The 27,026-nt window shown below is 45.1% G+C and overlaps 1 protein-coding gene across 1 annotated transcript in view; it reads left to right on the top strand.

Annotated features, from left to right (window-relative positions):
* LOC137347208 (contactin-associated protein-like 2) overlaps positions 1-27,026 on the top strand; it is a 1,554,138-nt gene that overhangs the window by 146,254 nt on the left and 1,380,858 nt on the right. The window contains exon 3 of the mRNA XM_068011439.1: positions 13,145-13,292. Coding sequence (XP_067867540.1) covers positions 13,145-13,292 — 148 coding nt within the window. The remainder of the gene's footprint in view (positions 1-13,144; positions 13,293-27,026) is intronic.

The following is a 27,026-nucleotide window of genomic DNA, read 5'->3' as shown; positions in this document are numbered from 1 at the left end:
GAGGAAACTGTCACTCCCTTTGAGTGTCTTCCCCGATTTTAACTTTGCACAAACGAATGTGTTTAGACACATGTTTCTCTGTCTTTAGCTGGAGAGCAAAGCCAAAGTTCGACTCTTGCACATTACTTCAGGTCTGGGGATTGGCCAGCTGAACTACCAATCAAATAGCTATCATCCTCCTCGGAGTGGGTTCCAGTTCAAACCAGAGAATCCCATGCTGAGTCTGCACGAATGGCACCCCTTCCAACATGGAACTTGAATCTTTACCAGAATGTGATAATGAATCACCTCGTAACAATTCTCATGGTGGCTGAGAACCTTTTGGGGGGGCCTCATTAAGACAATTTGACCTCGATCAGGGTTTTGTGCCTTTTTTCCTATTAAGTGGGATCCTACACAATATAAGTAGTGGCATCGAGTAAAAAAGCAGGGAGGTTATGCAAAACCTTTATAAATCACTGGTTCGGCCTCAGCTGGAGTATTGTGGCCATTCTGGGCACCACACTTTAGGAGGAATGTTAAGGCCTTGAAGAAGGTGCAGTGGAGATTTACTAGAATGGTAAAATAAAGCAATAAAAGCACTCCTAGAATGACTGAGTATTATCCTTGGAACAGAGAAGGTTAAGGGGAAATTTAATAGAGATGTTTAAAATTGTAAAGGGTTTTGATAGGGTAAATAAGGAGAAATAGTTTCCACTAGCAGGAGGAGTGATGGTAACCAGAGGGTACAAATTTAAGAAGTTTAAATAATTTAACAAAAGAACCAGAGGGGATTGAGGATTTTTTTTTTTTTAAACAGAGCAGGATTTTGTGGTTTGTTATGCACTGCCTGAAATGGTGGTTGAAGCATATTCAGTAATAAGTTTCAAAAGGGACTTGAATATATGCTTGAAAAGGAAAAATATGCAGGACTATGGGGAAAGAACAGGGGACTTGTGCTAACTGGATAATTCATTCAAAGAGCTGGTACAGCCACAATGGGCCAAATGGCTGCCTTCTATGCTGTAAAATCTTATGATTCAATGGGCACAAATTTGGGCTCCGTAGCACCACTGGTGCTATGGAAGCTCTGAAGGCCTACATTGGGCTGGCTGCACTTCTGTCCAGTTTCGGCACATCCCGTGTGCCACCCTATGCTTGGATGGCCATTAGTGCCGGAAGTGGCACAAGAGGTGCTGTCATGGCTCGGAACGCATACTGTCCATCCGACTGTTCACCGCCTCTGGTCTAGTACACCTACTCAGCATCTATGCTCCAACACTCTGCTCTCCACATGAAGCTAAAGACCAGTTCTACGAGGAACTCCATAATATCATTCGTGGCATCCCCAACACCAAACACCTATTCCTGCTGGGGGACTTCAATGCCAGGGTTGGGGACGACCATGACTCATGGCCCTCCTGCCTTGGGCGCTATGGCATTGGAAGGATGAATGAGAATGGACAGAGACTGCTTGAGTTGTGTACCTATCATAACCTCTGCATCACCAACTCGTTCTTTCACACTAAACCCTGTCACCAGGTTTCTTGGAGGCACCCAAGATCACGTCGTTGGCACCAGCTGGACCTCATCGTCACAAGGCGAGCCTCCTGAAATAGTGTGCAAATCACACGCAGCTTCCACAGTGCGGACTGCGACACTGACCACTCCCTGGAGTGCAGCAAGGTTAGCCTCAAACCAAAGAGGCTGCATCACTCCAAGCAGAAGGGCCGCACGCACATCAACACGAGCAGAATTTCTCATCCACAGCTGTTACGTAAGTTTCTAAATTCACTTGATAAAGCCCTCCAAAACACTCCCACAGGGTATGCAGAGACCAAGTGGGCCCACATCAGAGACTCCATCTCTGACTCAGCGATGACCACCTATGGCAATCGTGTGAAGCGGAATGCAGACTGGTTTCAATCTCACATTGAAGAGCTGGAACCTGTCATAGCCGCTAAGTGCATTGCACTGCTGAACTACAATAAAGTCCCCAGCGAGTTAACATCCGTAGCACTTAAAGCTGCCAGAAGCGCGGCACCAAAGAACAGCCAGGCGCTGCGCAAATGACTGGCAACACCTATGCAGTCATATTCAGCTGGCCTCTGACACAGGAAATATCAGAGGAATGTATGATGGCATTGAGAGAGCTTTTGGGCCAACCATCAAGAAGATTGCCCCCCTCAAATCTAAATCAGGGGACACAATCACTGACCAACGCAAGCAAATGGACCACTGGGTGGAGCACTACCTAGAACTGTACTTCAGGGAGAATGTTGTCACTGAGACCGCCCTCAATACAGCCCTGTCTCTGCGAGTCATGGATGAGCTGGACGTACAGCCAACAAAATCGGAACTCAGTGATGCCATTGATTCTCTAGCCAGCGGAAAAGCCCTTGGGGAGGACGGCATTACCCCTGAAATCATCAAGAGTGCCAAGCCTGCTATATTTTCAGCACTGCACGAACTGCTTTTTCTGTGCTGGGACGAGGGTGCAGTACCACAGGACATGCGCGATGCCAATATCATCACCCTCGATAAGAACAAGGGTGACCGCGGTGACTGCAACAACTACCGTGGAATCTCCCTGCTCAGCATAGCAGGGAAAGTCTTCGCTTGTGTCGCCTTAAACAGGCTCCAGAAGCTGGCTGAGCGTGTCTATCCTGAGGCACAGTGTGGCTTTCGAGCAAAGAGATCCACCATTGACATGCTGTTCTCCCTTCGCCAGCTACGGGAGAAATGCCGTGAATAACAGATGCCCCTCTACGTTGCTTTGATCGATGTCACCAAAGCCTTTGACCTCGTCAGCAGACGTGGTCGCTTCAGACTACTAGAAAAGATTGGATGTCCACCAAAGCTACTAAGTATCATCACCTCATTCCATGACAATATGAAAGGCACAATTCAGCATAGCGGCGCCTCATCAGACCCCTTTCCAATCCTGAGTGGCGTGAAACAGGGCTGTGTTCTCGCACCTACACTGTTTGGGATCATCTTCTCCCTGCTGCTCTCACATGCGTTCAAGTCTTCAGAAGAAGGAATTTTCCTCCACACAAGATCAGGTGGCAGGTTGTTCAACCTTGCCCGTCTAAAAGCGAAGACCAAAGTACAGAAAGTCCTCATCAGGGAACTCCTCTTTGCTGATGATGCTATATTAACATCTCACACTGAAGAATGTCTGCAGAGACTCATCGACAGGTTTGCAGCTGCCTGCAATGAATTTGGCCTAACCATCAGCCTCAAGAAAATGAAAATCATGGGACAGGATGTCAGAAATGCCCCATCCATCAATATCGGCGACCACACTCTGGAAGTGGTTCAAGAGTTCACCTACCTAAGCTCAACTATCACCAGTAACCTGTCTCTCGATGCAGAATTAAACAGGCGCATGGGAAAGGCTTCCTCTGCTATGTCCAGACTGGCCAAGAGAGTGTGGGAAAATGGCACACTGACACAGAACACAAAAGTCCAAGTGTATCAAGCCTGTATCCTCAGTACCTTGCTCTGCAGCAGCGAGGCCTGGACAACGTATGTCAGCCAAGAGCGACGTCTCAATCATTCCATCTTCGCTGCCTCCGTAGAATCCTTGGCATCAGGTGGCAGGACCGTATCTCCAACACAGAAGTCCTCGAGGCAGCCAAAATCCCCAGCATATACACCCTACTAAACCAGCGGCGCCTAAGATGGCTTGGCTATGTGAGCCGCATGGAAGATGGCAGGATCCCCAAGGACACATTGTACAGCGAGCTCGTCACTGGTACCAGACCCACCGGCCGTCCATGTCTTTGCTTTAAAGACGTCTGCAAACGTGACATGAAGTCCTGTGAAATTGATCACAAGTCGTGGGAGTCAGTTGCCAGCGATCGCCTGAGCTGGCGGGCAACCATAAAGGCGGGGCTAAAGCGTGGCGAGTCGAAGAGACTTCGCAGTTGACAGGAAAAAAGACAGAAGAGCAAGCAGAGAGCCAACTGTGTAACAGCCCCGACAACCAATTTTATCTGCAGCACCTGTAGAAGAGTCTGTCACTCTAGAATTGGCCTTTATAGTCACTCCAGGCGCTGCTTCACAAACCACTGACCACCTCCAGGTGCTTACCCATTGTCTCTCGAGACAAGGAGGCCAAAGAAGTGCGGGTTTGCCACATGTGCACCGGAAATGGCACAACAGGTGCTGTCATACCACCAGACAGCCATTCTGGCTGATCTGACACTCATTTAACAAACTTGGACTGTATGCATACACTGAACACCAGTATTAATCACTCCCAGCTGAACAGATGTTCAGCAGGAGGAACGCCCCCACTCGCGACAGTCAATGGGCCAGCATCAAGTTGCAAGTTTTTGGTTTTCTGCTGCTTAGGCAAATTCAGTGGAAGCACTGTGGTATATTTTGAGGTGTTTTGGAGAGCTGCTGCATAAAATCAGGTGGTGACAGGATTTGAGAACTGTGGATGCAGTGCTTTGAGACTGCAACATGATTAACAGATGAAGTGAAAGTTGCAGAGAGGGAAAGCTTTGTGAAGAGGGCAGAGGAAGGCTCCCCACAGAAGGCCACTATGGGGTTTTCAAGAGCACTTCGCTTACCTATACCTGACCCAAGAACAGTGCCGGAGGCAACTTAGGTTCAACAAGGAAATGGTGACAGTGTTGTGCCACCTCCTTCAACCTGATCTGGCACCTTGTACCAGGGAGAGCAAGGCACTGCCAGTGGCTGTAAAGGTCACCATCACTTTTATGCATCTGGATCTTTCCAGGTAGGAGCAAGTGACATTGTGAATTTCTCCCAGTACACCATCCATCGGAACATCTGGGAGGTGCCGGAGGCCATATATGTCAGGAGAGTTGAGTAATCATTTTCTCCCTCAGCTGGGAGAAGCAGGATCAGAGGGTATGTGGCTTGGCCAGGATAGCAGAATTCCCAATAGTGCAGGGCACCATCGACTGCAGGCACTGTGCACCCCCCATGTCAACAGGGAAGGTATAGCAACTGCAAGGGCTACCATTCTATCAACATGCAGTTGGTGCAAGACAACTCACTGTACATCATGTCAGTGAATATCCGTTATCCTGGCAGCAGCCACGATGCATTCATTGAGGCAGTCAGCCATTCCTGCTGTCTTCAGGCCTCCACGGAGAACCAGAGGCTGGCTGCTTGGGGACAAAGGCTGCCCCATATACATGGCTGATGACCTCCCTCTGCCACCTGACCATGCGGGGACTACACACCTATTATGAGAGTCATGGAGCCACCTGGACCATCATGGAGCAGATAAATCGGCCTGCTCAAGAAATGCTTCTGAGACATGTACAGAAGCCTCCAGTACATGCCCAGAGTGGGCATCCAAGTTTGTGGTGGTCTGCTGCTCCCTCCATAACAGAGCCACCAGGAGGACACAGCCGTTGCTTCCAGGAATCCGGAGGAGTAGCAGCAACAGGAGGAAGAGGGCGAAGTAGAGAGAATTCATCCTGGACCACTTCACTCTGGACAGGCTGTCAGAGACTGCCTGCTTAGACTCCGGTTTCAATAAAATTACTTAACTTCACTTCTCTTGATCCACCATTCCCCACTATTGCATCCATATTAGATGCTTCATCACAGCACGTCTTTGGTCACCATCCAACAATAAAAGTCACCCACAAAAACCTTTCCATTAACATCTTTATCCAACTGATCCCAATATATATTTAGACATGAACTATTCTCTCTTGTGAATTCCCTCACTGCCTGTCTTGTGGTTGCCTTTACCTGTCCTAGAGCTCCTACGCAGTGCTACCCTGTCGCTGCAGCATGGCTGATGGAAGGCTGCTGACTTTCAATAGGAGAGGATGTCCTCAAACCTCTCTGAACATTGAGGGCCTTGCTTTGGGACTGCAGCAGTCTGGGCTGGCTGTCTGTGAGGCAAAATCAGGGACACTGGTGGAGTGGCAGTGGTAGGAGCATGATTGCGGTCACCCTGAGAGAGGACAGCAGGTTCTTGCGCACACTCCCATGGTTGGCTCCTCAACAATCCTGGTAATCTGTTGGAGAACAGTTTGCTGGATTGAACCTGCAAGCCCCTTTGAGCACTGCGAACTGGAGCCATGACAACAACAGTCTGAGCCTACATGGATCTCATGACCTCTGTCAGAGCTTCCACTGCAGCACTCATTGGTTGGATTTTGCTTGTGATGCAGTGAAAGCAGAGACAGTGGCCACCAGACACTGCATCATGGCTGGGTCTGCTTGTGCTGTTATGGGGTGGGCCACCATTTGCACGTTGGAAAGGCTGGGTTCCAAACTGTGTGATGTCCTATGCCACATTGGAACTGGACTTCTCCATTTTGCTTGACAGTGACAGGAGGCTCTTTGGCAGGCCTACCAATTCACCAGCATCTTGGTGTACATTGTCATCAGCATTCTCCTCTATGCTGTCCCATTGAAGTCCTCATCTGAATCCCCTGTAGTAGAACTCCCACTCCAGGGAGCTGGCACAAGTGCTATCCTTCCCGTGGCCTGGCTGCAGCCCACTCATGCTCAGTAGCTCACCAATTGCAGATGACTTGAAACTAGCCTCCAAGGTACACACAGTGGCAGTATCTAAGCTGGTGGCTGCAAGTGTCAGATCAAGTGATGGTGCTTTCTCATAACAGGTGTGCCATTGCTTTCTCTCTCCCTCCTGGGTTTGCTCTGGCTGGCCAGATGGCTGTTCCCAGGTATCTGAAAGTGTAAAATCAGAAAGGAGGTGGTGAGGAGAGCAAAAGGTCCAGGGTCACACCATTTGCAGCTTGCACATCATGCCAGATAGCAAGATGAGGGTGAGGAGGGAGTAGATAAGGCAGTGACATACCATCATCATGAATGTTCTGGTGGCATCGGATGTTATAGTGTCTGTTGCAGCTGGATCCACAATGCTGAGCACCATCTACCTCGTTGGCTCAGTGGATGGAGGCATACTGTTCCCTTCTATCGTGAATCATAGAATTGTTACAGCATAGGAGGAGACTATTTGGCACGTTGTGCTGGCTGTCCAAAGGAGCAATTTACCTAGTGCTTCTCCCTTGCCTTCTCCCCATAGCCTCGCACATTCTTCCTTTTCAGATAACAATCCAATTCCCTCTTGAATACCTTGATTGAATCTGCCTCCACCACACTCTGGCAGTGCATTCCATCTCCTAACCGCTCGCTGTGTGAAAAAGCTTTTCCTCATGTCGCCATTGCTTCTTTTGCCAATGACCTTAAATCTGTGCCCTCTTGTTCTCAATATTTCCACCAATGGGAACAGTTTCTCTGTCTACTCTGTCCAGACCCCTCATGATTTTGAATACCTCTATCAAATCTCCTCTCAGCCTTCTCTTCTCCAAGAAAAACAGTCCTAACTTCTCTAATCTATCTACATAACTGAAGTTCCTCATTGCTGAAATCATTCTCATGAATCTTTCCTGCACTCTCTAATGCCTTCATATCTTTCCTAAAGTGCGATGACCAGAACTGGACACAGTATTCCAGTTGAGGCCGAACCAGTGTTCTAGGAACAGGAGTAGGCCATACAGCCCATCGCGCCTGCTCCACCATTCAGTTAGATCAAGGCTGATCATCTACCTCAATGCCACTTTCCTATGCTATCTCCATATCCCTTGATGTCATTTGTCTTCAGAAAGCTATCGATTTCTGTCTTGAACATACTCAACGTTTGAGCTTCCACAGCCCTCTGGAGTAAAGAATTCCAAAGATTCACCACTGTCCAAGTGAAGAAATTCCTCATCTCAATCTTAAATGGCCTACCCCTTATTCTGAGATTATGTCCCCTGGTCTAGACTCATCAGCCAGGGGAAACATCCTATGCACATTTACCCTGTCGGAATTCTGTAGGCCACTTTGTCCTGCAAGAGAAGGGGAAGAATGTCAGAATGTGTTGCATGGTGTTTAGATAATTTGTCTGCCATAACTGAATAGTTGGAAGTATGTGGGGGCAGTGGGAGGTGGGTTTGAGGCTGTCATCAGTGGAAGGTGCGCAAGGATAAGATGCATTATCTGAAAGTTAAGCGTGACTCCCTCCACACCCTGATCGACGCTCTCCCTGTGATTTGACTGACCTGCACCAGTGATCTGACTGAATTTCTCTACCTGCTGCCCCCACCCTGGCCACAAATTGACCAACACCCCACCCCTCAGCAATCTGACTCGTCATACACTGCAATCTGACCAACACCCCTTCCTAGTGATCTGACCATTCCTCTTCAATCTTTTTGTCTGCAGCCAGGAAACAATGTTTTTTTTAAGAATCAGTTCCTACCGTTAAATATAACATTATTTCTGGGTAACTGTACTTAAGAATATAAGAAATAGGAGAAGGCCATTCAGCCTTTTGAGCCTGTTCTACCATTCAATGAGATCATGGCTGATATTCTACTTCAACACCATTTTCCTGCACTATCTCCGTTACCCTTGATGTTTTTAATATGTAGAAATTTATTGATCTCAGTCTTGAACATACTCAATGACTGAGCCTCCACAGTCCTCTGGGACAGAGAATTCCAAAGATTCACCATCCTCTGTGTGAAGAAATTCCTTCTCCTCTCAGTCCTAAATAGCCAGTCCCTTATTCTGAGACTGTGTCCCCCGGTTTTAGACTCCCCAGCCAGGGGAAACAGCCTTCCTGCATCAACTCTGTCGAGCCCTGTAAGAATTTTGTATGTTTGAATGAGATCACCTCTCCTTCTAAATTCCAGACAATGAAGGCCCAGTCTATTTAATCTTTCCCCGTAGGACAATTCCTCCATCCCAGGAATTAATCTGTTGAACCTTTGTTGCATTCCCTCTATGGTAAGTACACGTTTCCTTCGGTAAGGAGATCAAAATTGTACACAATGCTTCAGATGTGATCTCACCAAGGCTCTATATAATTGCAGTAAGACTTCTTTATTCCTTTACTCAAATCCTCTTGTTATGAAGGCCTACATACCATTTGCCTTCTTAATTGCTTGCTGTACCTGCATGTTAGCTTTCACAAACTCACGAACAAGGACACGCAAGTCCCTTTCCCAGCCTCTCACCATTTAAGAATACTCGATTTCTGTTTTTCCTACCAAAGTGGATAACCTTACACTTCTCCACATTGTATTCTAACTGCCAAACTTTACCCACTCGCTTAGCCTCTCCAAATCCCGTTGAAGCATATTTGTATTCCCATCACATGAACTTCTACCTAGTTTTGTGTCATCTGCAAACTGGAAATATTACATTTAATCCCCACATCCAAATCATTGATATAGATGGTGAATAGCTGGGGCCCAAGTCAGGTGGCAAGTTAGTTGCTGCAGAATTCCTCACCTCTGACCTGCTCTTGTAGCCTGGTATTTATATGGCTACTTCAGTTCAGTTTCTGGTCAATGGTAACCCTCAGGATGTTGATAGTGGGGGATTCAGTGATCGTAATGCCATTGAATGTCAAGGGGAGATGGTTAGATTCTCTTGTTGGAGATGGTCATTGCCTGGCACTTGTGTGGCACAAAGGTTAGTTGCCACTTATCAGCCCAAGCCTGGATATTGTCTAGGTCTTGCTGCATTTCTACATGGACTGCTTCAGTATCTGAGAAGTCGCGAATAGTGAACATTGTGCAATCAGCAAACATCGCCCCTTCTGACCTTATCATGGAGGAAAGGTCTTTGATGAAGCAGCTGAAGATGGTTGGGCCTAGGATACTACCCTGAGGAACACCTGCAGTGATGTCCTGAAGCTGAGATGACTGACTTCCAACAATCACAACCATCTTCCTTTGCGCTAGGTACGACTCCAACAGGCAAAGTGTTTTCCCCAGTTCCCATACATTTCAGTTTTGCTAGGGATCCTTGATGCCATACTCGGTCAAATGCTGCCTTGATGTCAAGGGCAGTCACTCTCACCTCACCTCTGAAGTTCAACTCTTTTGTCCATGTTTGAACCAAGGCTGTAATGAGGTCAGGAGCTGAGTGGACCTGGTGGAACCCAAACTAGGCATCACTGAGTAGTTTATTGCGAAGTAAGTGCTGCTTGATAGCACTGTCAACAAAACTTTCCATCACTTTACTGATGATTGAGTGTAGACTGATGGGGCAGTAACTGGCCGACTTGTCCTGCTTTGTGTACAGGACATATCTCGGCAATTTTTCACATTGCCGGATAGATTGCCAGTGTTGTAGCTGTACTGGAACATCTTGGCTAGGAGCAAGGCAAGTTCTGGAGCATAGGTCTTCAGTACTATTGTCGGAATGTTGTCAGGACCCATAGCCTTTGCAGTATCCAGTGCCTTCAGTCATTTCTTGATATCATGTGGAGTGAATCGAATTGGCTGAAGACTGGCATCTGTGATGCTGAGGACCTCAGGAGCAGACCCAGATGGATCATAATGTTCAAGATCATAACATATATGGCATATTCTGCACAATCTCCACAAATAACATTGCTCCATGCCAGATAATTGCACTTACATTCATCCATTTTAAATGCATGTCTGAGATCCATGTGAGATCACAAAAGATCCTGGTCATAGAGGTATACAGCACAGAAACAGGCCCTTTGGCCTACTGTGTCTGTGCTTGCCATCAAGCCTATCTATTCTAATCCCATTTTCCAGCACTTGGCCCGTAGCCTTGTCTGCTATGATGTTTCAAGTGCTCATCTAAATATTCCTTAAATGTTGAGGGTTCCTGCCCCTACCACCCCCTCAGACAGTGTGTTCCACATTCCATCCTCAGAGGGAAATTTTTTTTCCTCCAATCCCCTCTAAACCTCTTGCCCTTACCTTAAAATTTATGCCCCCTGTTTATTGACACCTCCGCTAAGGGAAAAAGTTTCTTCCTATCTAACCTATCTATGCCGTTCATAATTTTGTATACCTCAATCAGGTCCCCCCACCCCACACCCACACCCCCCCCCCCCCCCCCCCCCCCGCCCTAAGGAAAACAACCCTAGCCTATCCAGTCTCTCTTCAAAGCTGTAATCCTCCAGCCCAGGCAACATCCTGGTGAATCTCCTCTGCACTCTCTCCAGTGCATTCACATCCTTCCTATAGTATGGTGCCCAGAACTGTACACAGTACTCCAGCTGTCGCTTAACTAGTGTTTTATACAGCTCCATCATAACCTCCCTGCTCTTATATTCTATGCCTCGGCTAATAAAGGCAAGTATCCCATATGTCTTCCTAACCACCTTATCTACTTGTGCTGCTGCCTTCAGTGATCTATCGATAAGTAAACCAAGGTCCCTCTGACCCTCTGTACTTCCTAGGGTCCTACCATCTATTGTATATTCCTTGCCTTGTTAGTCCTCCCAAAATGTATCACCTCTCACTCCTCAGGATTAAATTCCATTTGCCACTGCTCCGCCCATCTTACCAACCCATCTATATTGTCCTGTAATCTCAGGCTATCCTCCTCACTATTTATGACACCAATTTTCATGTCATCCCCTATATTCACATCTAAATCATTAATGTACACTACAAACAGCAAGGGTCCCAGCACCGATCCCTGCGTATACCACTGGTCACAGGCTTCCAATTACAAAAACAACCCTCGACCATCACCCTCTGCCTCCTGTCACTATTTTGGATCCAATTTGCCAAATTTTCCTGGATCCCATGGGCTCTTACCTTCTTAACCAATCTGCCATGCGGGACCTTATCAAAAAGCCTTACTGAATTTCACGTAGACTACATCAACTGCTTTACCCTCATCTACACATCTAGTCATCACCTTGAAAAATTCAATCAAATTTGTTAGACATGATCTTCCCCTGACAAAGCTATGCTGACTATCCCTGATTAATCCGTGTCTCTCCAAGTGGATATGGATCCTGTCCCTCAGAATTGTAGTTCCAGAAAGGCCAGATCTTGAACTGGAACTCACATTTTGCTGATGCTGACAAGCCTAGTCATTTCTCTAATAGTATATTAGCTTGGCTTAGAAGTGCAGAAAGTTGGGGTTCAAGTTCCATGCCAGAGCACCAATGTGTAATCTACATGGACACTGCAATTCCCTGCAATGGCCCCCCACATCCTGCAGGCTTGCATAACTCCTGCTATGTAACTTACTGTAAAGCACTCTATTAACAAATAAGTGAATCACCTATAGGACAGATCCCACACAGTACAAGTGATGTTTGATCTCTGCTGGGGTCTCATCAAATGGAAAGCAATTGTGGGCTTGTTTTAGAGATTGATCAAAATAATAATCTCAGGTCCTTCCCCTTTACTCTCTGCAAATCCAAACAACCTCCCAAAAGGAAAAGCTAGTACAGGAAGAAAAATTAAATTAGCAACTGCTATTCATCCATTGTTTGGTGATGGTCAATTGAGCCACAAGGAGACAGCCCGCATCTCTTCCCACCATCTCTCCCTTCCCCAAACCCCCCCCCCCCCCCCCACCCTTCAAGTTCCTTGATTCAATGGAACAGCTTGGACCAAAGAAAATTGTTTCAGTGCTTAAACTTGCATTCCTGCCACCACAAGTGCAATCAGAACAAAAGCTTTAGTGTAACCAAGTACTCCTCTGGAAAGTACTGTGTAATCAAATTGATCAGTAGCCCATTAAAATATGTTATTGTAAACTCTTGAAAGCACCATTACAAAACATTCCAAAAAGTTTTGATTATCTGGACTTGATAATTGGGCCTGAAAAACTGCTGCTTTTGCCAAAATATTAGTCTGAATTTATTTAGCAATGTACATGAGCTGCACAGTTAGTAATCTCTTGGACAGTAGCTTAAGTGACTAAACAGTAGTCTTTGGTTCCCATTGGTGATATAGAACATATATGGGTGTATGGAACATATTGTTTGGTTGACTGGCTTTAGGCGTGAAAAATACAAGTAACCCCTCCCCCACACCAGAGGTGAAGAGCACCTCAACTATTTTTAATTACTGTTTTACTTTTGTTAATAAAGTGATTTGATATGTGTAAATATGTTTTTGCTAATTTACTTGGAGTCGAAAGATTTGGTCGTTTTAAAAAAACTAATACTATTTACTTTCTTGAATAGTGCTATTGGTGTATGGATGAAAGAACTGCAATTATTAGGTAGCATGCACTGAGTTTGTACTTCAAAAGGTTTCAGCATTCATAAGATCGGTTAAATCAGCATTTTGGTTTTCTCCCAATATGATGTCATCCCTCATGCTAAGAATTGTGTTTTATTTCTCCACAGGCCTTTGCAGGGAACACAAACTCAGATGGAGTAGTGAGGCACGATTTACAGCATCCAATTATTGCACGTTATTTACGCTTAGTACCATTGGACTGGAATGGTGAAGGTCATATTGGGCTGAGAATGGAAGTCTTTGGCTGCCCCTACTGTAAGTATCAGTTATAAATATTAAATAGAACTTTCTTACATTTAATCACTAAAATGTATCTGGGTTAAACAATAGATAACCAGTCTAAGTAGCATTGCCAAAAATTCAGGCCTTTTAATGGATTGTGTTTGGACATAGGATCCAGCTGTCTTGGGTATTGTTTGTCAGTTCAGTTAGCACAGACAATTGATTTGAATTCAGCCCCCATTATCGTGAGCTCCACAAACCTCAGTACTAAATCATTGGTTTTGGTTTAAATTAGAAAATGTGCTTTAGATTCCCATAGAAGTAATTTAATTTTTTTTTATTCAATGTGCTCAAACCTACATGTCAAGGAAGACAAATATTTCAAAGATGTAAGTGTGATGCCTTTTGTTTAGGGGAAGGGAGATATTTTAATATAAATTTTTATGATCACAGATTCATTTGATCAGCTGAGATTTGGAAATTGATCTGCGTGATCTTCAAAGTTTGTGACTGCTGTACAGGGAGGTGGGTAGGAAACATAAGAGTAAGGTTTCTAATTAATTCATTAGATGCCAGTTCAACATATTGTTATGGACAGGTGGGAAATGGTATGATGTTTGATCTCTGCTGGGGTTTCGACAAATGGAAAGCAATTGTGGGCTTGTTTTAGAGATCTTTTTCACCTCTCAACTGATTGCAGATAGCGTTTTTTTTTTAAATATTGTTTTAGCCCGAGTGTTAACAGGTCAAATAACCAGATGACAGATTTTCTCAGATTCAAAAAGGATAACTATTTATTAAACAATACTCAAACTTTCACAATCTCACCCATTCACACACACAAGAAAAGATAGAGTAGAGGGTAGTAAGCAATTAGAGCCCGATAGTTGTGAAGAGAGAGTTCACTTTGAAACCACCGTGATTTTCTGGGAGGAATTTTTAACAGCTTTGCAGGCTTGAATGTTCCTTGTCCTGTAATTGAAGTGTCACAGTCTGAAGTTGGTGGAAGTCCTGTTTCAATTTCTCAGATGGGGAGTTTAAGGTCACCTTGCAATCTCTCTGCCTTAGTAGTTTAAAGATGGTGTTGGCAGGGTCCCTTGCTTAGCTGGATTGATGTCGCAGCTTCTCTGGCTGGAATGGCTTTCTGTCTCCCTCTCAGAGATCTCTAATAAAATTCCTTATCAGGCTGGGTTTCAGTTAGATAATCATAGATGCTTTCCCATGGTGTGTCCATTCAATGTCTTTCAATGTGGGGCCATTGTTATGCAATGGGGTTGGAATTTGGCATGTTTGATAAAGTGGTGTTATTTCTCACTTATTATCTTGGCTTTATATCTGGAGATGCTCAGTCTGTGAAGGTCTTTGTCAGCTCAGCTCTTGCAGATAGGAGCCAATTGGTATTGAATGGTCCGTAAACATTTTCATGTGCCTTCCTAGTACTAATCCAGACATGATGCTGAGTTTAGTTTCTAACAGCCAGTGTATATTGACAGTACAGGAAGGGTCACCTAACCTCTTCCTCCATCTTGGTTGCAGCAATGTGTCCATTTTTTGGCGTTTAATCCACCAGTTCATAACTAGTCTTTTCATGAGTATAACAATATTACTTAGTCAAAAGTCTGTGCAACCTAATTTGACTTCAATAATAGTTAAGAAGAGTATCAGACCTATTCTAACACAAGTCATAATTAAACAGTTAACTGCACCATCACTTGGGACACTTAGCTGGGTTAGGATAGTGTCTCCTGAAGTAACAGATTTCAAAAGCCTTTTCCGGTCTTTAGTCGTTTCACTGCCCATACATGGTCATATTTATGATTTTTACAATTCACTTAAGTTATCAAGTTTTAGCTTGCAAACCTTAAGTTGTTGAGTACCTTATGACTCCTAGGTAATCAAACAAGTTGATAAACAGGGGTGTTATCTTTATCAGACCCTATTCCATTGTCTGAAGATGACATTCTTTTAGACAGTAGTCAACTATCCTTCATTGCACACGCTTCTGCCAGAATTCCATTCCATCAGTTGGTAAAGTCACCTAAAATGTTTTTCCTGTATGGTTTGCTCAAGATGGTTTTATCCTGAGTTAAGGATTTCAAGAAAGCTAATGTTACTTACCCATGTTGATACATTTTACCCTAGACACTATTCTTGTATTGGCCTTTCTGCCTTGGTTTCAGTTGTAAAAAAAATACTGCAAGAGAAAATGTATGCTTTCTCCAATAAATTACAAAATATTTCAGTTTAATCCAATTTATACAGATAATTTTCTTAAAGGATTAATCACAGCTTCAAATGTTAGGAACGTTAAATAGTATGGGATTGTGTCAGCGACAAGTAAATCAGTACTGTCCAATAGACCTTTTAGGGTACTTTGTTTCTGAAGACATTTTACTGAGCTGGTATTTGTTCAGATTGGCTGTAATTAGGACCCATCTGTTTGTAGGTCAAAAGAACTGATAGAAATAGAAAGTCTTAATAAACCACTTAAGTGGCAGGAAATTGACTTTGCACTGCATTGTCAAGCTAAATTCCTGTAAGCTATTCTAACCAAGAGGCATAATAAACATTGCCAGCAACTATCAATTTGCCTTGTTTGAGATCTGAAAAACTTTGGTTTTCCCGGGTAGTTTTGGATTCCACCTACAATAAGGGGATCCCAATGAGTCCAGAAATTGCTGGTAATCTTGCCTTGGGATCTTTTATGTCCACTGAAGCATGTAAAGAAGTCCTCATTTTAATGAAAAATGGCACCTCCAAAAATGCAGAGCTTCCTCAGTACTACACTGAAGTGCCAGGCTGGATTATATGCTAAATTCTAAACTGGGGCTTGAACCCAGTACTGAAATTGAAACCAGCGAGTCAAGCGGACACATGTACTGACCACGTATAATGCCAATTGGTTTAAAAAGTACAATGGAATCTGACCGAGTTTTGGAAATTACAGTTTGATGACATGATTACAAAACCAATTCTTCTATCGACTGTGTACATTATATGCTATGAACTGTTCATTTAAATTCCAAGAGATAGATTTTCAAGTACTTCTTGAGCTCTAGAGATATTCAAATTCCAGAACATAAATCGATTCTCATCTTCACCATTCAACCCCTACCATTGTCCTCCTTAGAAATATTACCTGACTTTCCAGTTAACGACACAGGAATCATTGTATTCCATGGAGAACTACTTCACTTCAGTCTATGTCCAATCCTATGTTATCTAACCCATTTTTAAATGGGTTAATTGTCTTCCCTCAACTCCTTTTGGTCGTAGTCTGTTCATCTCAGAAAATCAAATCTTCATAAAAAGTCTCTTTATATGACAGCTATGTAGTAAACATGTGTCAGATTATCAAACACTTGAGTGGCAAAATAGAAACAATCATAACTATACGCTGCTTTGCTAGATGCAGTTTGAATTAAGTGAAGCTTGCATTAATTGTAGTATTGTGGGGTTTCTTGTTTGAATGAATTATTGCTCGTCTCAGATCTAAAAGTGGCACTCACTCCTAGTGAACAGCACATTTCACAAAATAGTACAACAAATGGAATAGATTTACCTCATTTTCAGCTCTGCAGAAATCAAATATCATCCAGCTTTGCTTGAATGTTCAACACAACATTCATGCACTAAACAGGATTAAAATAAAACAGAATATTTCTATTCATGTAATTACATTTTGAAAATGTTCTGTGCTCAATTAAAATAACTCCAGCTTTTTCATGCACTGTAGGATAATCTTCTGACCTCAAATATAATGAATCATCCTGAATAATAAATAGTACCATCATTCTGGCAGTAGATAATATGAAATGCAAAAGTTCTGAAATTTTTGTAAAAGCAAATAAAAACAAGAAATGTTGGAAATACTCAGTAGATCTGGCAGCATCTGCAGAGTGAGAAAGCAGAGTTAACAGTTCAGGTCAGTGACCCTTCATCAGAACTGGCAGAGGCTAGAAATATAATAGGTTTTAAGCAAATAAAGCAGGGGTGGGGCAAGAGATAACCAAAGAGGTGTTGATAGAACAAGGTCACAGAATAACTGACCAGAAGATCATGGAGAAAAGGCAAATGGTATGTTAATGGTGCACTGAAAGACAAAGTGTTAGTGCAGAGAGGGTGTTAATTGACAGAAAAATAAAACAGCCTGGTCCAAAGCACAAACATGACAAAAAAGCAGCAGTTAGGCACATGGTAAAAAAAAAATGAAAAAACAAATTTAAAAAGTAGCTGAAAATAAAAAGGGGGCCACCCGTCATGCTCTGAAATTATTGAACTCAATGTTCAGTCTGGCAGGCTCGGTAAATGAGATGCTGTTCCTCAAGCTATGGGCGGCACAATGGCGCAGTGGTTAGCACCGCAGCCTCACAGCTCCAGCAACCCGGGCTCAATTCTGGGTACTGCCTGTGTGGAGTTTGCATGTTCTCCCTGTGTCTGCGTGGGTTTTCGCTGGGTACTCCGGTTTCCTCCCACCACCAAAAGACTTGCCGGTTGATATGTAAATTGGCCATTATAAATTGCCCCTAGTATAGATAGGTGGTAGGAGAATATAGAGACAGGTGGGGATGTGTTAGGAATATGGGGTTAGTATAAATGGGAGGTTGATGCTCGGCACAGACTCGGTGGGCCGAAGGGCCTCTTTCAGTGCTGTATCTCTAAATACAAAATATATTTTAAAAAAAAGCTTGTGTTGATGTTCACTGGAACACTGCAGCAATCCCAGGTCAGATATGTGGGCATGAGAGCAGGGGGATGTGTTGAAATGGCCAGCAACCGGAAGCTTGGAGTCATGCTTACGACTGAGCAGAGGTGTTCCGCAAAGCGGTCACCCAATCTGCGTTTGGTCTCCCCAAGGAGACCACATTGTGAGCTGCGAATACAGTATACTGAATTGAAAGTACAAGTAAATCACTGCTTCACCTAAAAGGAGTGTTTGGGACCTTGGATAGTGAGGACAGAGGTGGTGAATGGGCAGGTATTACAACTCCTGTGATTGCATGGGAAGGGGACGAGGTGTTGGGGGTAATGGAGGAGTGGAACAGGGTGTCGCGGAGGGAACGATCCCTTCAGAATGCTAACGGGGCGGGGGGGGTGGAGGGAAGATGCGTTTGGTAGTGTCATCATGCTGGACATGGCAGAAGTGGCAGAGGATGATCCTTTGGATGTGGAGGCTGGTGGGGTGAAAATTGAGGACAGGGGGAACCCTGTTGCGGTTCTGGGAAGGAGAGGAAGTAGTGGGAGTAGAGGTGCAGGAAATGGACTGGACACAGTTGAAGGCCCTGTCAACCACAGTGGGGGAATCCTCAGTTGAGGAAAAAGGAAGACATATCAGAAGTGCTGTCGTGGGGGGTTGCATCATCAGAGTAGTTGCGTCATAGATGGAGAAACTGGGAGAATGGAATGGAGCCCTTACAGGAGGCAGGGTGTGAAGTGTAGTTGAGGTAGCTGTGGGAGTTGGTGGGCTTATAATGAATATTAGTAGACAGCCTAGCCCAGAGATGGAGACAGAGAAGTCGGGAAAGGGAAGGGAAGTGTCAGAGTAGGACCATGTAAAGGAGAGAGAATGGTGGAAGTTAGAAGCAAAGTTGATAGTTTTCCAGTTCAGGATAGTAGCAGGAAACGGCCCATCAATGTACAGGAAAAAAAAAGTTGGGGGAGGGGGCCTGAAACAAGGACTGTTCGACATACCCCACAAAAGACAGACATAATTAGAACCCATGCAGGTACCCATAGCAACATCTTTTACTTGAAGGAAGTGAGTGGAGTTGAAGGAGAAGTTGTTCAATGTGAGAACAAGGTCAGCCAAGCGGAGGAGGGTGGCGGTGGATGGGGACTGGTTGGGCCTCTGTTCAAGGAAAAAATGGAGAGCCCTCAAACAATCCTGGTGGAGGATGAAGGTGTAGAGATTGGACATCCCTAGTGAAGAGGAGGCAGTTGGGTCCAGGAAACTGGAAATTGTCAAAATAAGGTAAGGCGTCAGAAGAGTCACGGATGCAGGTAGGAAGAGACCTGCAAGGGGAGAAAAGATAGAGTCAAGATAGGAAGAAATAAGTTCAGTGGGGCAGGAACAGGCTGAAACAGTGGCTCTGCCAGGACAGTCCTGTTTGTGGGTTTTGGGAAGGAGGTAGAAGTGGGCTGTCCAGGGTTGTGGGACTATGAGGTTGGAAGCTGTAGAGGGAAGATCTCCAGAGGAGGAGATGAGATAAGTGACAGTTCTGTGGACAGTTGCTTGATTTTCAGTGGTGGGGTCATGGTCCAGGGGAAAGTTTTTTATTTTTTTATTTAGAGATACAGCACTGAAACAGGCCCTTCGGCCCACCGAGTCTGTGCCGACCAACAACCACCCATTTATACTAACCCTACAGTAATCCCATATTCCCTATCACCTCCCTACACTAGGGGCAATTTACAACGGCCAATTTACCTATCACCTGCAAGTCTTTTGGTTGTGGGAGGAAACCGGAGCACCTGGCGAAAACCCACGCAGACACAGGGAGAACTTGCCAACTCCGCACAGGCAGTACCCAGAATCGAACCCGGGTCCCTGGAGCTGTGAGGCTGCGGTGCTAACCACTGCGCCACAGTGCCGCCGTAGGAAGAAGTGTCTGAGAGTTGGCACTGAGCCTCCGCAAGGTAGAGGTCGGTATGCCAGGCAACAAGTTCAGAGGGGCACAGGTTAGAGTGAGTGAGGGGGGCAGAGAAATTGAGACGGCCGATGTCTGGCTGAAAGCGTTCAATGAATAGATCAAGAGCGGGTAAGAGGCCAGAGGGAGGGGTCCAGGTAGAGGCAGAATGCTGAAGGTGGGCGAATCGATCTGGTCAGGGGAGGACTCCTGGTCAAATAAGTGAGCCCAGAGGCGAAGGAAGAAGAGCTCAACGTCATGCAGAGTGCAAAATTCATTGGGGTGGGGACGTAAGGGGATAAAATGTAATCCTTTGTGGAGTACAGAACATCAGAGGTGAAGGTCAGAGGGTATGGTGAATACACAGCAAGGGGTCAGATCAAAAGGGGTGGGGTCAGAGGGAAGTGAAGGGGAAGAAGGCCCCATCAGCTGCTGGAGCTTGCGTTCCTTAACATCTGAAAGAAAGAAAAAAGTGTTGTTAATATGTCGGATAAGATGAAGGATGAAATGAAACTGCGGAGTAGAACAGCTTTGAGATGAGGTGAGGTGGTGCTTCTGGAGAGAGGTGTCCAGTGTGTACATATGGTGGTGCATGGCACCAAGTGTGGATCTCAGGATGCAGAGAGAACAGCAGTCCAAGGAACGCTGCATTTCTCTGAGATACCTGTAATCCTGGGTGGATTCAAAACATGAAGGATGAAACTTCAGTTGGAATCCACATGGAATAAGCCGGATCCAGTCAGTGAGGAAGGAGATGTGGCTGTGAAAATGAGTTTTGGTAGATACTTTATCAAACACCAGGAGGGAAATAGAAAGCAATGAAGGTGAACAAGGTAAAAGAGACAAATGACAATCCAATTAGAGAGAAGAGCAGAACTTCAAGGTTGGCATTCCTAGAAGAGACATGGCAGTGAATTAAACACTAATATAAAAGCAAAATACTGCAGATGCTGGAAATCTGAAACAAGAAATGCTGGAAATACTCAGCACATATGGCAGCATCTGTGCCATTCTCTTGCTCTTCATGACGTATTTTGTGCAGTAACTTGCAGGAGATTGTACCCCAATTGTCTTGTTGAGTTATTCCAATACTGTAAAGATGAAATTAAATAAAACTCTCTCGTTTTGCCATTTTCACCACTTCCTTTGTCAGCTTGCTGATGTTTTGCCTGGTGCTAATTAAAAATCAGACATATTAATTTATTTTATTGTTGAGAAACCCAGGAGAAGGGTCCTGGCCCATGGTGCAAGGTTAAAATGAGGAGCAAGGAGGAAGCAATAAACCAGTGAGTTGTGGTTAAGTGATGCCAAGGTGTACAGATCAATACAGATCTAAATATAGATTAAAATTAGATCTAAAACAATTTTCTTAAATATTAGATAGAAATACAAGCACAATAGGATTATTCATTTTCAACAGATACATTTACCAAATCAGTTGGGAATGTGACCTACTTGTCGTGAACTTTAGATTTACCTCCAATCCAAGCAAGCACTTTTTAAAAAGGTAACCTCCCTTTCAGTCCTGAATGTATTTGTAAAAGTACATGTTCTTAAAGAAAACAAGGGAACCTCCTTCTAACTACAAACAGAACTCTCATCTAACAAAGATATTCTATGAGCATCTAACAAAGAGAAGCATCCTTTTGCTACTTTACAGAGAAGAGTGCTCACTGTTTCAGCTTCTGTTGGAGAGGCATGCCTTCTCTTTTTAAAAGCCCAATTTCAAAGGAGGCTTCTTGCATTCAATTAGCCATCAGAGTGACTTGTGCTGGAAGGTTTTGTCCTCCTTCTGCCAATCATCCCAGATGAATGTGGACTTTGTGATGTTCACTGATCTATTGCAGCATATCCTTAGCCAAGCAGGATAGAGTTCTTTATGTTTGTGGTTTATGACTGCTACCTATCTATCTTGCATTTTACAAGGGATTTTTTTCCAAACAAATGGAAAGATGTGGCATTTGTATCCCATTAAACTTTAAATGGAGACAGGAACATTTGTATTGCAATAAGGAATGTTGTGTTTATACTCAGTCCTATCTGTAGTCATTATTAGCAGCTTTTATGGCTTACCAAATTTATAGCTTTTAGTTTAGAAGATGTTTATTGTGTAATTATCTGGGAACTTCCATGTTAAAAGCCCTAATGATGGTTTGAATTATCCTGCTTCCAGCCATTTTGACTTTCAAGCTAAACTTTATTTTAAGCATGCTTACTGCTTATTTTCCCTGTGCATCTTGATGGCACCAATACGATTTATGGGGCACTGCTCCTACACATCCAACTCCCTCCATCTTCATACCCGAGTGTGCTCAAGGACTTCTAATTTTCAAAATCTCACTATCTGCTCATTCACCTGCTCTCTTGAACACCACCAAAATCTGACTGATTTCCTCTCATGATTCATTGTGTTACATCACCACACTCAACTCCATGACTGCCTAAATGCTGTCTTGTCCCATCTCATTCACCACGAGCCAAAATTTTACTTCAGCTTAAAATCAGTTAAAAATAAATTCATTCTGTTTATCTCTCACCAAAAGCTTTGTGCCTCATCTCCCCTCCTCACCTGTTTGGTCAGAATGGATCATTTCAACCCCGAGCTGAACAACATACAGTCACATATTGTCTAATTTTGAACACCTCTATCAAATCTCCTTTCAACCCTCTGTGCTTTAAGGAAAACAACCCCAGCTTCTCAAATGTATCCACATGAAGGAAGTCCTTCATCTCTGGAACAATTATAATATCTCTTCTGTACCCTCTCGCAGGCCTTCATATCCTTTGTAAAGTGTGGCGCCAAGAAGTAGACACAATGGCTGGAATTTTACGTTGTGGCAGAGGCCCCACCCACTGGCTTAAAAGTCGGGGGCGAGCCCGCTCCTCCAGCCTGGAAGACTCGCAACGATTTTGCATGGCCCTTAATTGTCCTTGGTCGGGACTTCCACCCCGCTGAGGTAGGATGTCCCACCTCAAAGAGCTGACAGCCAGAGGGCTGGCAGCTCCTCAGTACCAGAAGCACCACCAGGAGCAGTGGCCACTGCTGGGTCTATACCCAGCGAGAAGAGCAAGAGGGAGGCCAGCCTCACAAAAGATGAGGGGGGTTTTCAGGCATTGCCAGGAACAATTGGCTGGGCCCCAGCAAGAGGGATGGGAGTGGATTGAGAGTGTGGGGGCAGTGCTCCAGTGGGGGCAGCTTGTGCTGCTGGGCAGGGGGGCCCTCTGTGGGGCACAGGGTGCTTGATTAGGAGGGGCCCCCAACCCCAGTCCGCAAGGAGACCACCAGGTTTTACTGGGCAGCCTCCCCAGGTGGTGAAGTGCCCGGCTGCTGCTCGTAAAATAGTGACAGTGGGAGGAGGCCCTAAAGTAACAATTTATTGGCTACTTAAGGGCCTCAATTGGCCTGGGGCGGGTGGGCATTTGCCGTTCCCCCACCCCCCCCCCCACTGCCAGTATGCCAGTAAAATGGCAGTGGAGACGGGTAGGCAATGGGAACACTTCCCCCACCGCCACCCATTTGATTTTTGGCCCCTACCTCCTGTCTGCTCCTGGGGCATTGGGGATGGGAGGGGGTGAGTGGAGTAAAATTCTGACTAATATTCCAGTTGTGGCTAATCCGTTGTTTTATAGAGGTTCATCATAACATCTTTGCTTTTGTACTCTACCCCTCTATTGATAAAGCAGAGGGTTCCATATTCTTTTCAACCACTTTCTCAACCTGCCGCCTTCAATGATTTATGCGCTTATACCCTCAAGTCGCTCTGTTCCTGCACCTCTTTTAGAATTGTATCCTTTAGTTTGCATTGCCTCTCCTTGTTCTTCACACTTCTCTGCACTAAATTTCATCTGCCACATGTCTTCCCATTCCACCGACCTATGTCCTCCTGAAGTCGATCACCATCCTCCATACTGTTCACTGCACTTCTATGTTTTGTATCATCTGCAAATTTTGGAATTGTGCCTTGCACACCCAAGTCTAAGGCATTAACATATATCATATAAAGCAGTAGTCATAGTACTGATGCCTAGGAAACACCACTTTTTCGAACTGTAGGAAGGTATACAACCATTCACCACTACTGTTTCCTGTCACTTAATTTTGTATCTATTGCTGCCACTGTCCCTTTTAGTCTATGGGGGCTTTAACTTTGCTGACAAGCCTGTTACGTGGCACTTTTAGTTTCGGTGACTGCAGCTTGGATAGCAACGGAGGTGCGTGAACGGGCTTACAGCTGTGAAGTCAATTTCAGCTTTCGGTGACTGCAGCTTGGATAGCAACGGAGGTGCGTGAACGGGCTTACAGCTGTGAAGTCAATTTCAGCGTAAGTTTAAAAGTGAATTCCCTTTTGTTTTCGGAGGACCAGGGGACTGCTGGGTAAGGAAAAAGGTATATATTTGTGTGGTGGCTGTACCCGAGACACTACACGTGTAGTGTCTCCCACCCACCCTCCTCCTCTAACCAAAAAAAAAGGACTCTGGTGTGTTGATAAGGTAAGCTTTTTATTTAGGAAGTTCTGTCCGTTGGATTGCTAATCCTAACAAGTTTTGACTTTTTGTTTTTTTTTTGGTTTTTCAGTAGATTTGTTGGGAATTTGGAATAGTGGGAATGGAGGTTAAGGCAGTTGTATGTTCCTCCTGCAGAATGTGGGAGGTAAGGGTCGCCAAGAGTGTCCCTGCTGACTGCATCTGTGGGAAGTGCACCCAACTCCAGCTCCTCGAGAACCGCGTTAGGGAACTGGAGCTGGAGCTGGATGAACTTCGGATCATTCAGGAGGCGGAGGAGGTTATTGAGAGGAGTTATGGGGAGGTAGTCACACCTCAGGTAAAAGAAGTAGGTAGATGGGTTACCGTCAGGGGAAGGAGAGGGAACCAGCAGGCAGTGCAGGGATCCCCTGTGGCCGTTTCCCTCAACAACAGGTATACCGTTTTGGATACTGTTGCGGGGGACGACTTACCAGGGGTAAGCAATGGGGTACAGATATCTGGCACAGAGTCTGTCCCTGTTGCTCAGAAGGGAAGGGGGAAGAGGAGCAGAACATTAGTCATTGGGGACTCCATAGTTAGGGGAACAGATAGGAGGTTCTGTGGGAACGAGAGAGACTCACGGTTGGTATGTTGCCTCCCAGGTGCCAGGGTTCGTGATGTCTCGGATCGTGTTTTTGGGATCCTTAATGGGGAGGGGGAGCAGCCCCAAGTCGTGGTCCACATAGGCATCAACGACATAGGTAGGAAGAGAGATGGGGATTTAAGACAGAAATTTAGGGAGCTAGGGTGGAAGCTTAGAGCGAGAACAAACAGAGTTGTTATCTCTGGGTTGTTGCCCGTGCCACGTGATAGCGAAGCGAGGAATAGGGAGAGAGAGGAGTTGAACACGTGGCTGCAGGGATGGTGCAGGAGGGAGGGTTTTGGTTTCCTGGATAATTGGGGCTCTTTCTGGGGTAGGTGGGACCTCTACAAACAGGATGGTCTTCACCTGAACCAGAGGGGTACCAATATCCTGGGGGGGAGGTTTGCTAGTGCTCTTCGGGGGGGGTTTAAACTAATTCAGCAGGGGAATGGGAACCTAAATTGTAGTGCCAGTGTACAGGATGTTGAGAGTAGTGAGGTCAGGGATATGGTTACAAGGACGCAAGAGGGCACTGGCAAGCAAGAACCTGGTTTAAAGTGTGTCTATTTCAACGCCAGGAGCATCCGGAATAAGGTGGGTGAGCTTGCAGCATGGGTTGGTACCTGGGATCTCGATGTAGTGGCCATTTCGGAGACATGGGTAGAGCAGGGGCAGGAATGGATGTTGCAGATTCCGGGATTTAGATGTTTCAGTAAGAACAGAGAAGATGGTAAAAGAGGGGGGGGTGTGGCATTGTTAATCAAGGAGAGTATTACAGCGACAGAAAGGACGTTTGAGGACTCGTCTACTGAGGTAGTATGGGCTGAGGTTAGAAACAGGAGAGGTGAGGTTACCCTGTTGGGAGTCTTTTATAGACCTCCGAACAGTTCCAGAGATGTAGAGGAAAGGATAGCGAAGATGATTCTCGACAGGGGTGAGAGTAACAGGGTAGTTGTTATGGGGGACTTTAACTTTCCAAATATCGACTGGAAATACTATAGTTCGAGTACTTTAGATGGGTCAGTTTTTGTCCAGTGTGTGCAGGAGGGTTTTCTGACACAGTATGTAGACAGGCCAACCAGGGGCGATGCCACATTGGATTTGGTACTGGGAAATGAACCCGGCCAGGCGTTAGATTTAGATGTAGGTGAGCACTTTGGTGATAGTGATCACAATTCGGTTAGGTTTACCTTAGCGATGGGCAGGGACAGGTATATACCGCAGGGCAAGAATTATAACTGGGGGAAAGGAAATTATGATGCGATTAGGCAAGATTTAGGATGCGTAGGATGGGGAAGGAAACTGCAGGGGATGGGAACAATCGAAATGTGGAGCTTATTCAAGGAGCAGCTACTGCGTGTCCTTGATAAGTATGTACCTGTGAGGCAGGGAGGAAGTTGTCGTGTGAGGGAGCCGTGGTTTACTAAAGACGTTGAAGCGCTTGTCAAGAGGAAGAAGAAGGCTTATGTTAGGATGAGACGTGAAGGCTCAGTTAGGGCGCTTGAGAGCTACAAGCTAGCCAGGAAGGATCTAAAGGGAGAGCTAAGAAGAGCAAGGAGAGGACACGAGAAGTCATTGGTGGATCGGATCAGGGAAAACCCTAAGGCTTTCTATAGGTATATCAGGAATAAAAGAATGACTAGAGATAGATTAGGGCCAATCAAGGATAGTAGTGGGAAGTTGTGTGTGGAATCAGAGGAGATAGGGGAAGTGTTAAATGAATATTTTGCGTCAGTATTTACAGTAGAGAAAGAAAATGTTGTTGAGAATACTGAGATTCAGGCTACGAGGCTAGATGGGATTGAGGTTCACAAGGAGGAGGTGTTAGCAATTTTGGAAAGTGTGAAAATAGATAAGTCCCCTGGGCCAGATGGGATTTATCCTAGGATTCTCTGGGAAGCTAGGGAGGAGATTGCAGAGCCTTTGTCCTTGATCTTTATGTCGTCATTGTCGACAGGAATAGTGCCGGAAGACTGGAGGATTGCAAATGTTGTCCCCTTGTTCAAGAAGGGGAGTAGAGACAGCCCTGGTAAT

The sequence above is a fragment of the Heterodontus francisci genome, chromosome 2 (assembly GCF_036365525.1).
Source record: "Heterodontus francisci isolate sHetFra1 chromosome 2, sHetFra1.hap1, whole genome shotgun sequence".
Lineage (NCBI taxonomy): Eukaryota > Metazoa > Chordata > Chondrichthyes > Heterodontiformes > Heterodontidae > Heterodontus > Heterodontus francisci.
The sequence above is the reverse complement of the archived record's forward strand: the minus strand, read 5'-3'. Positions and strand labels throughout refer to the sequence as shown.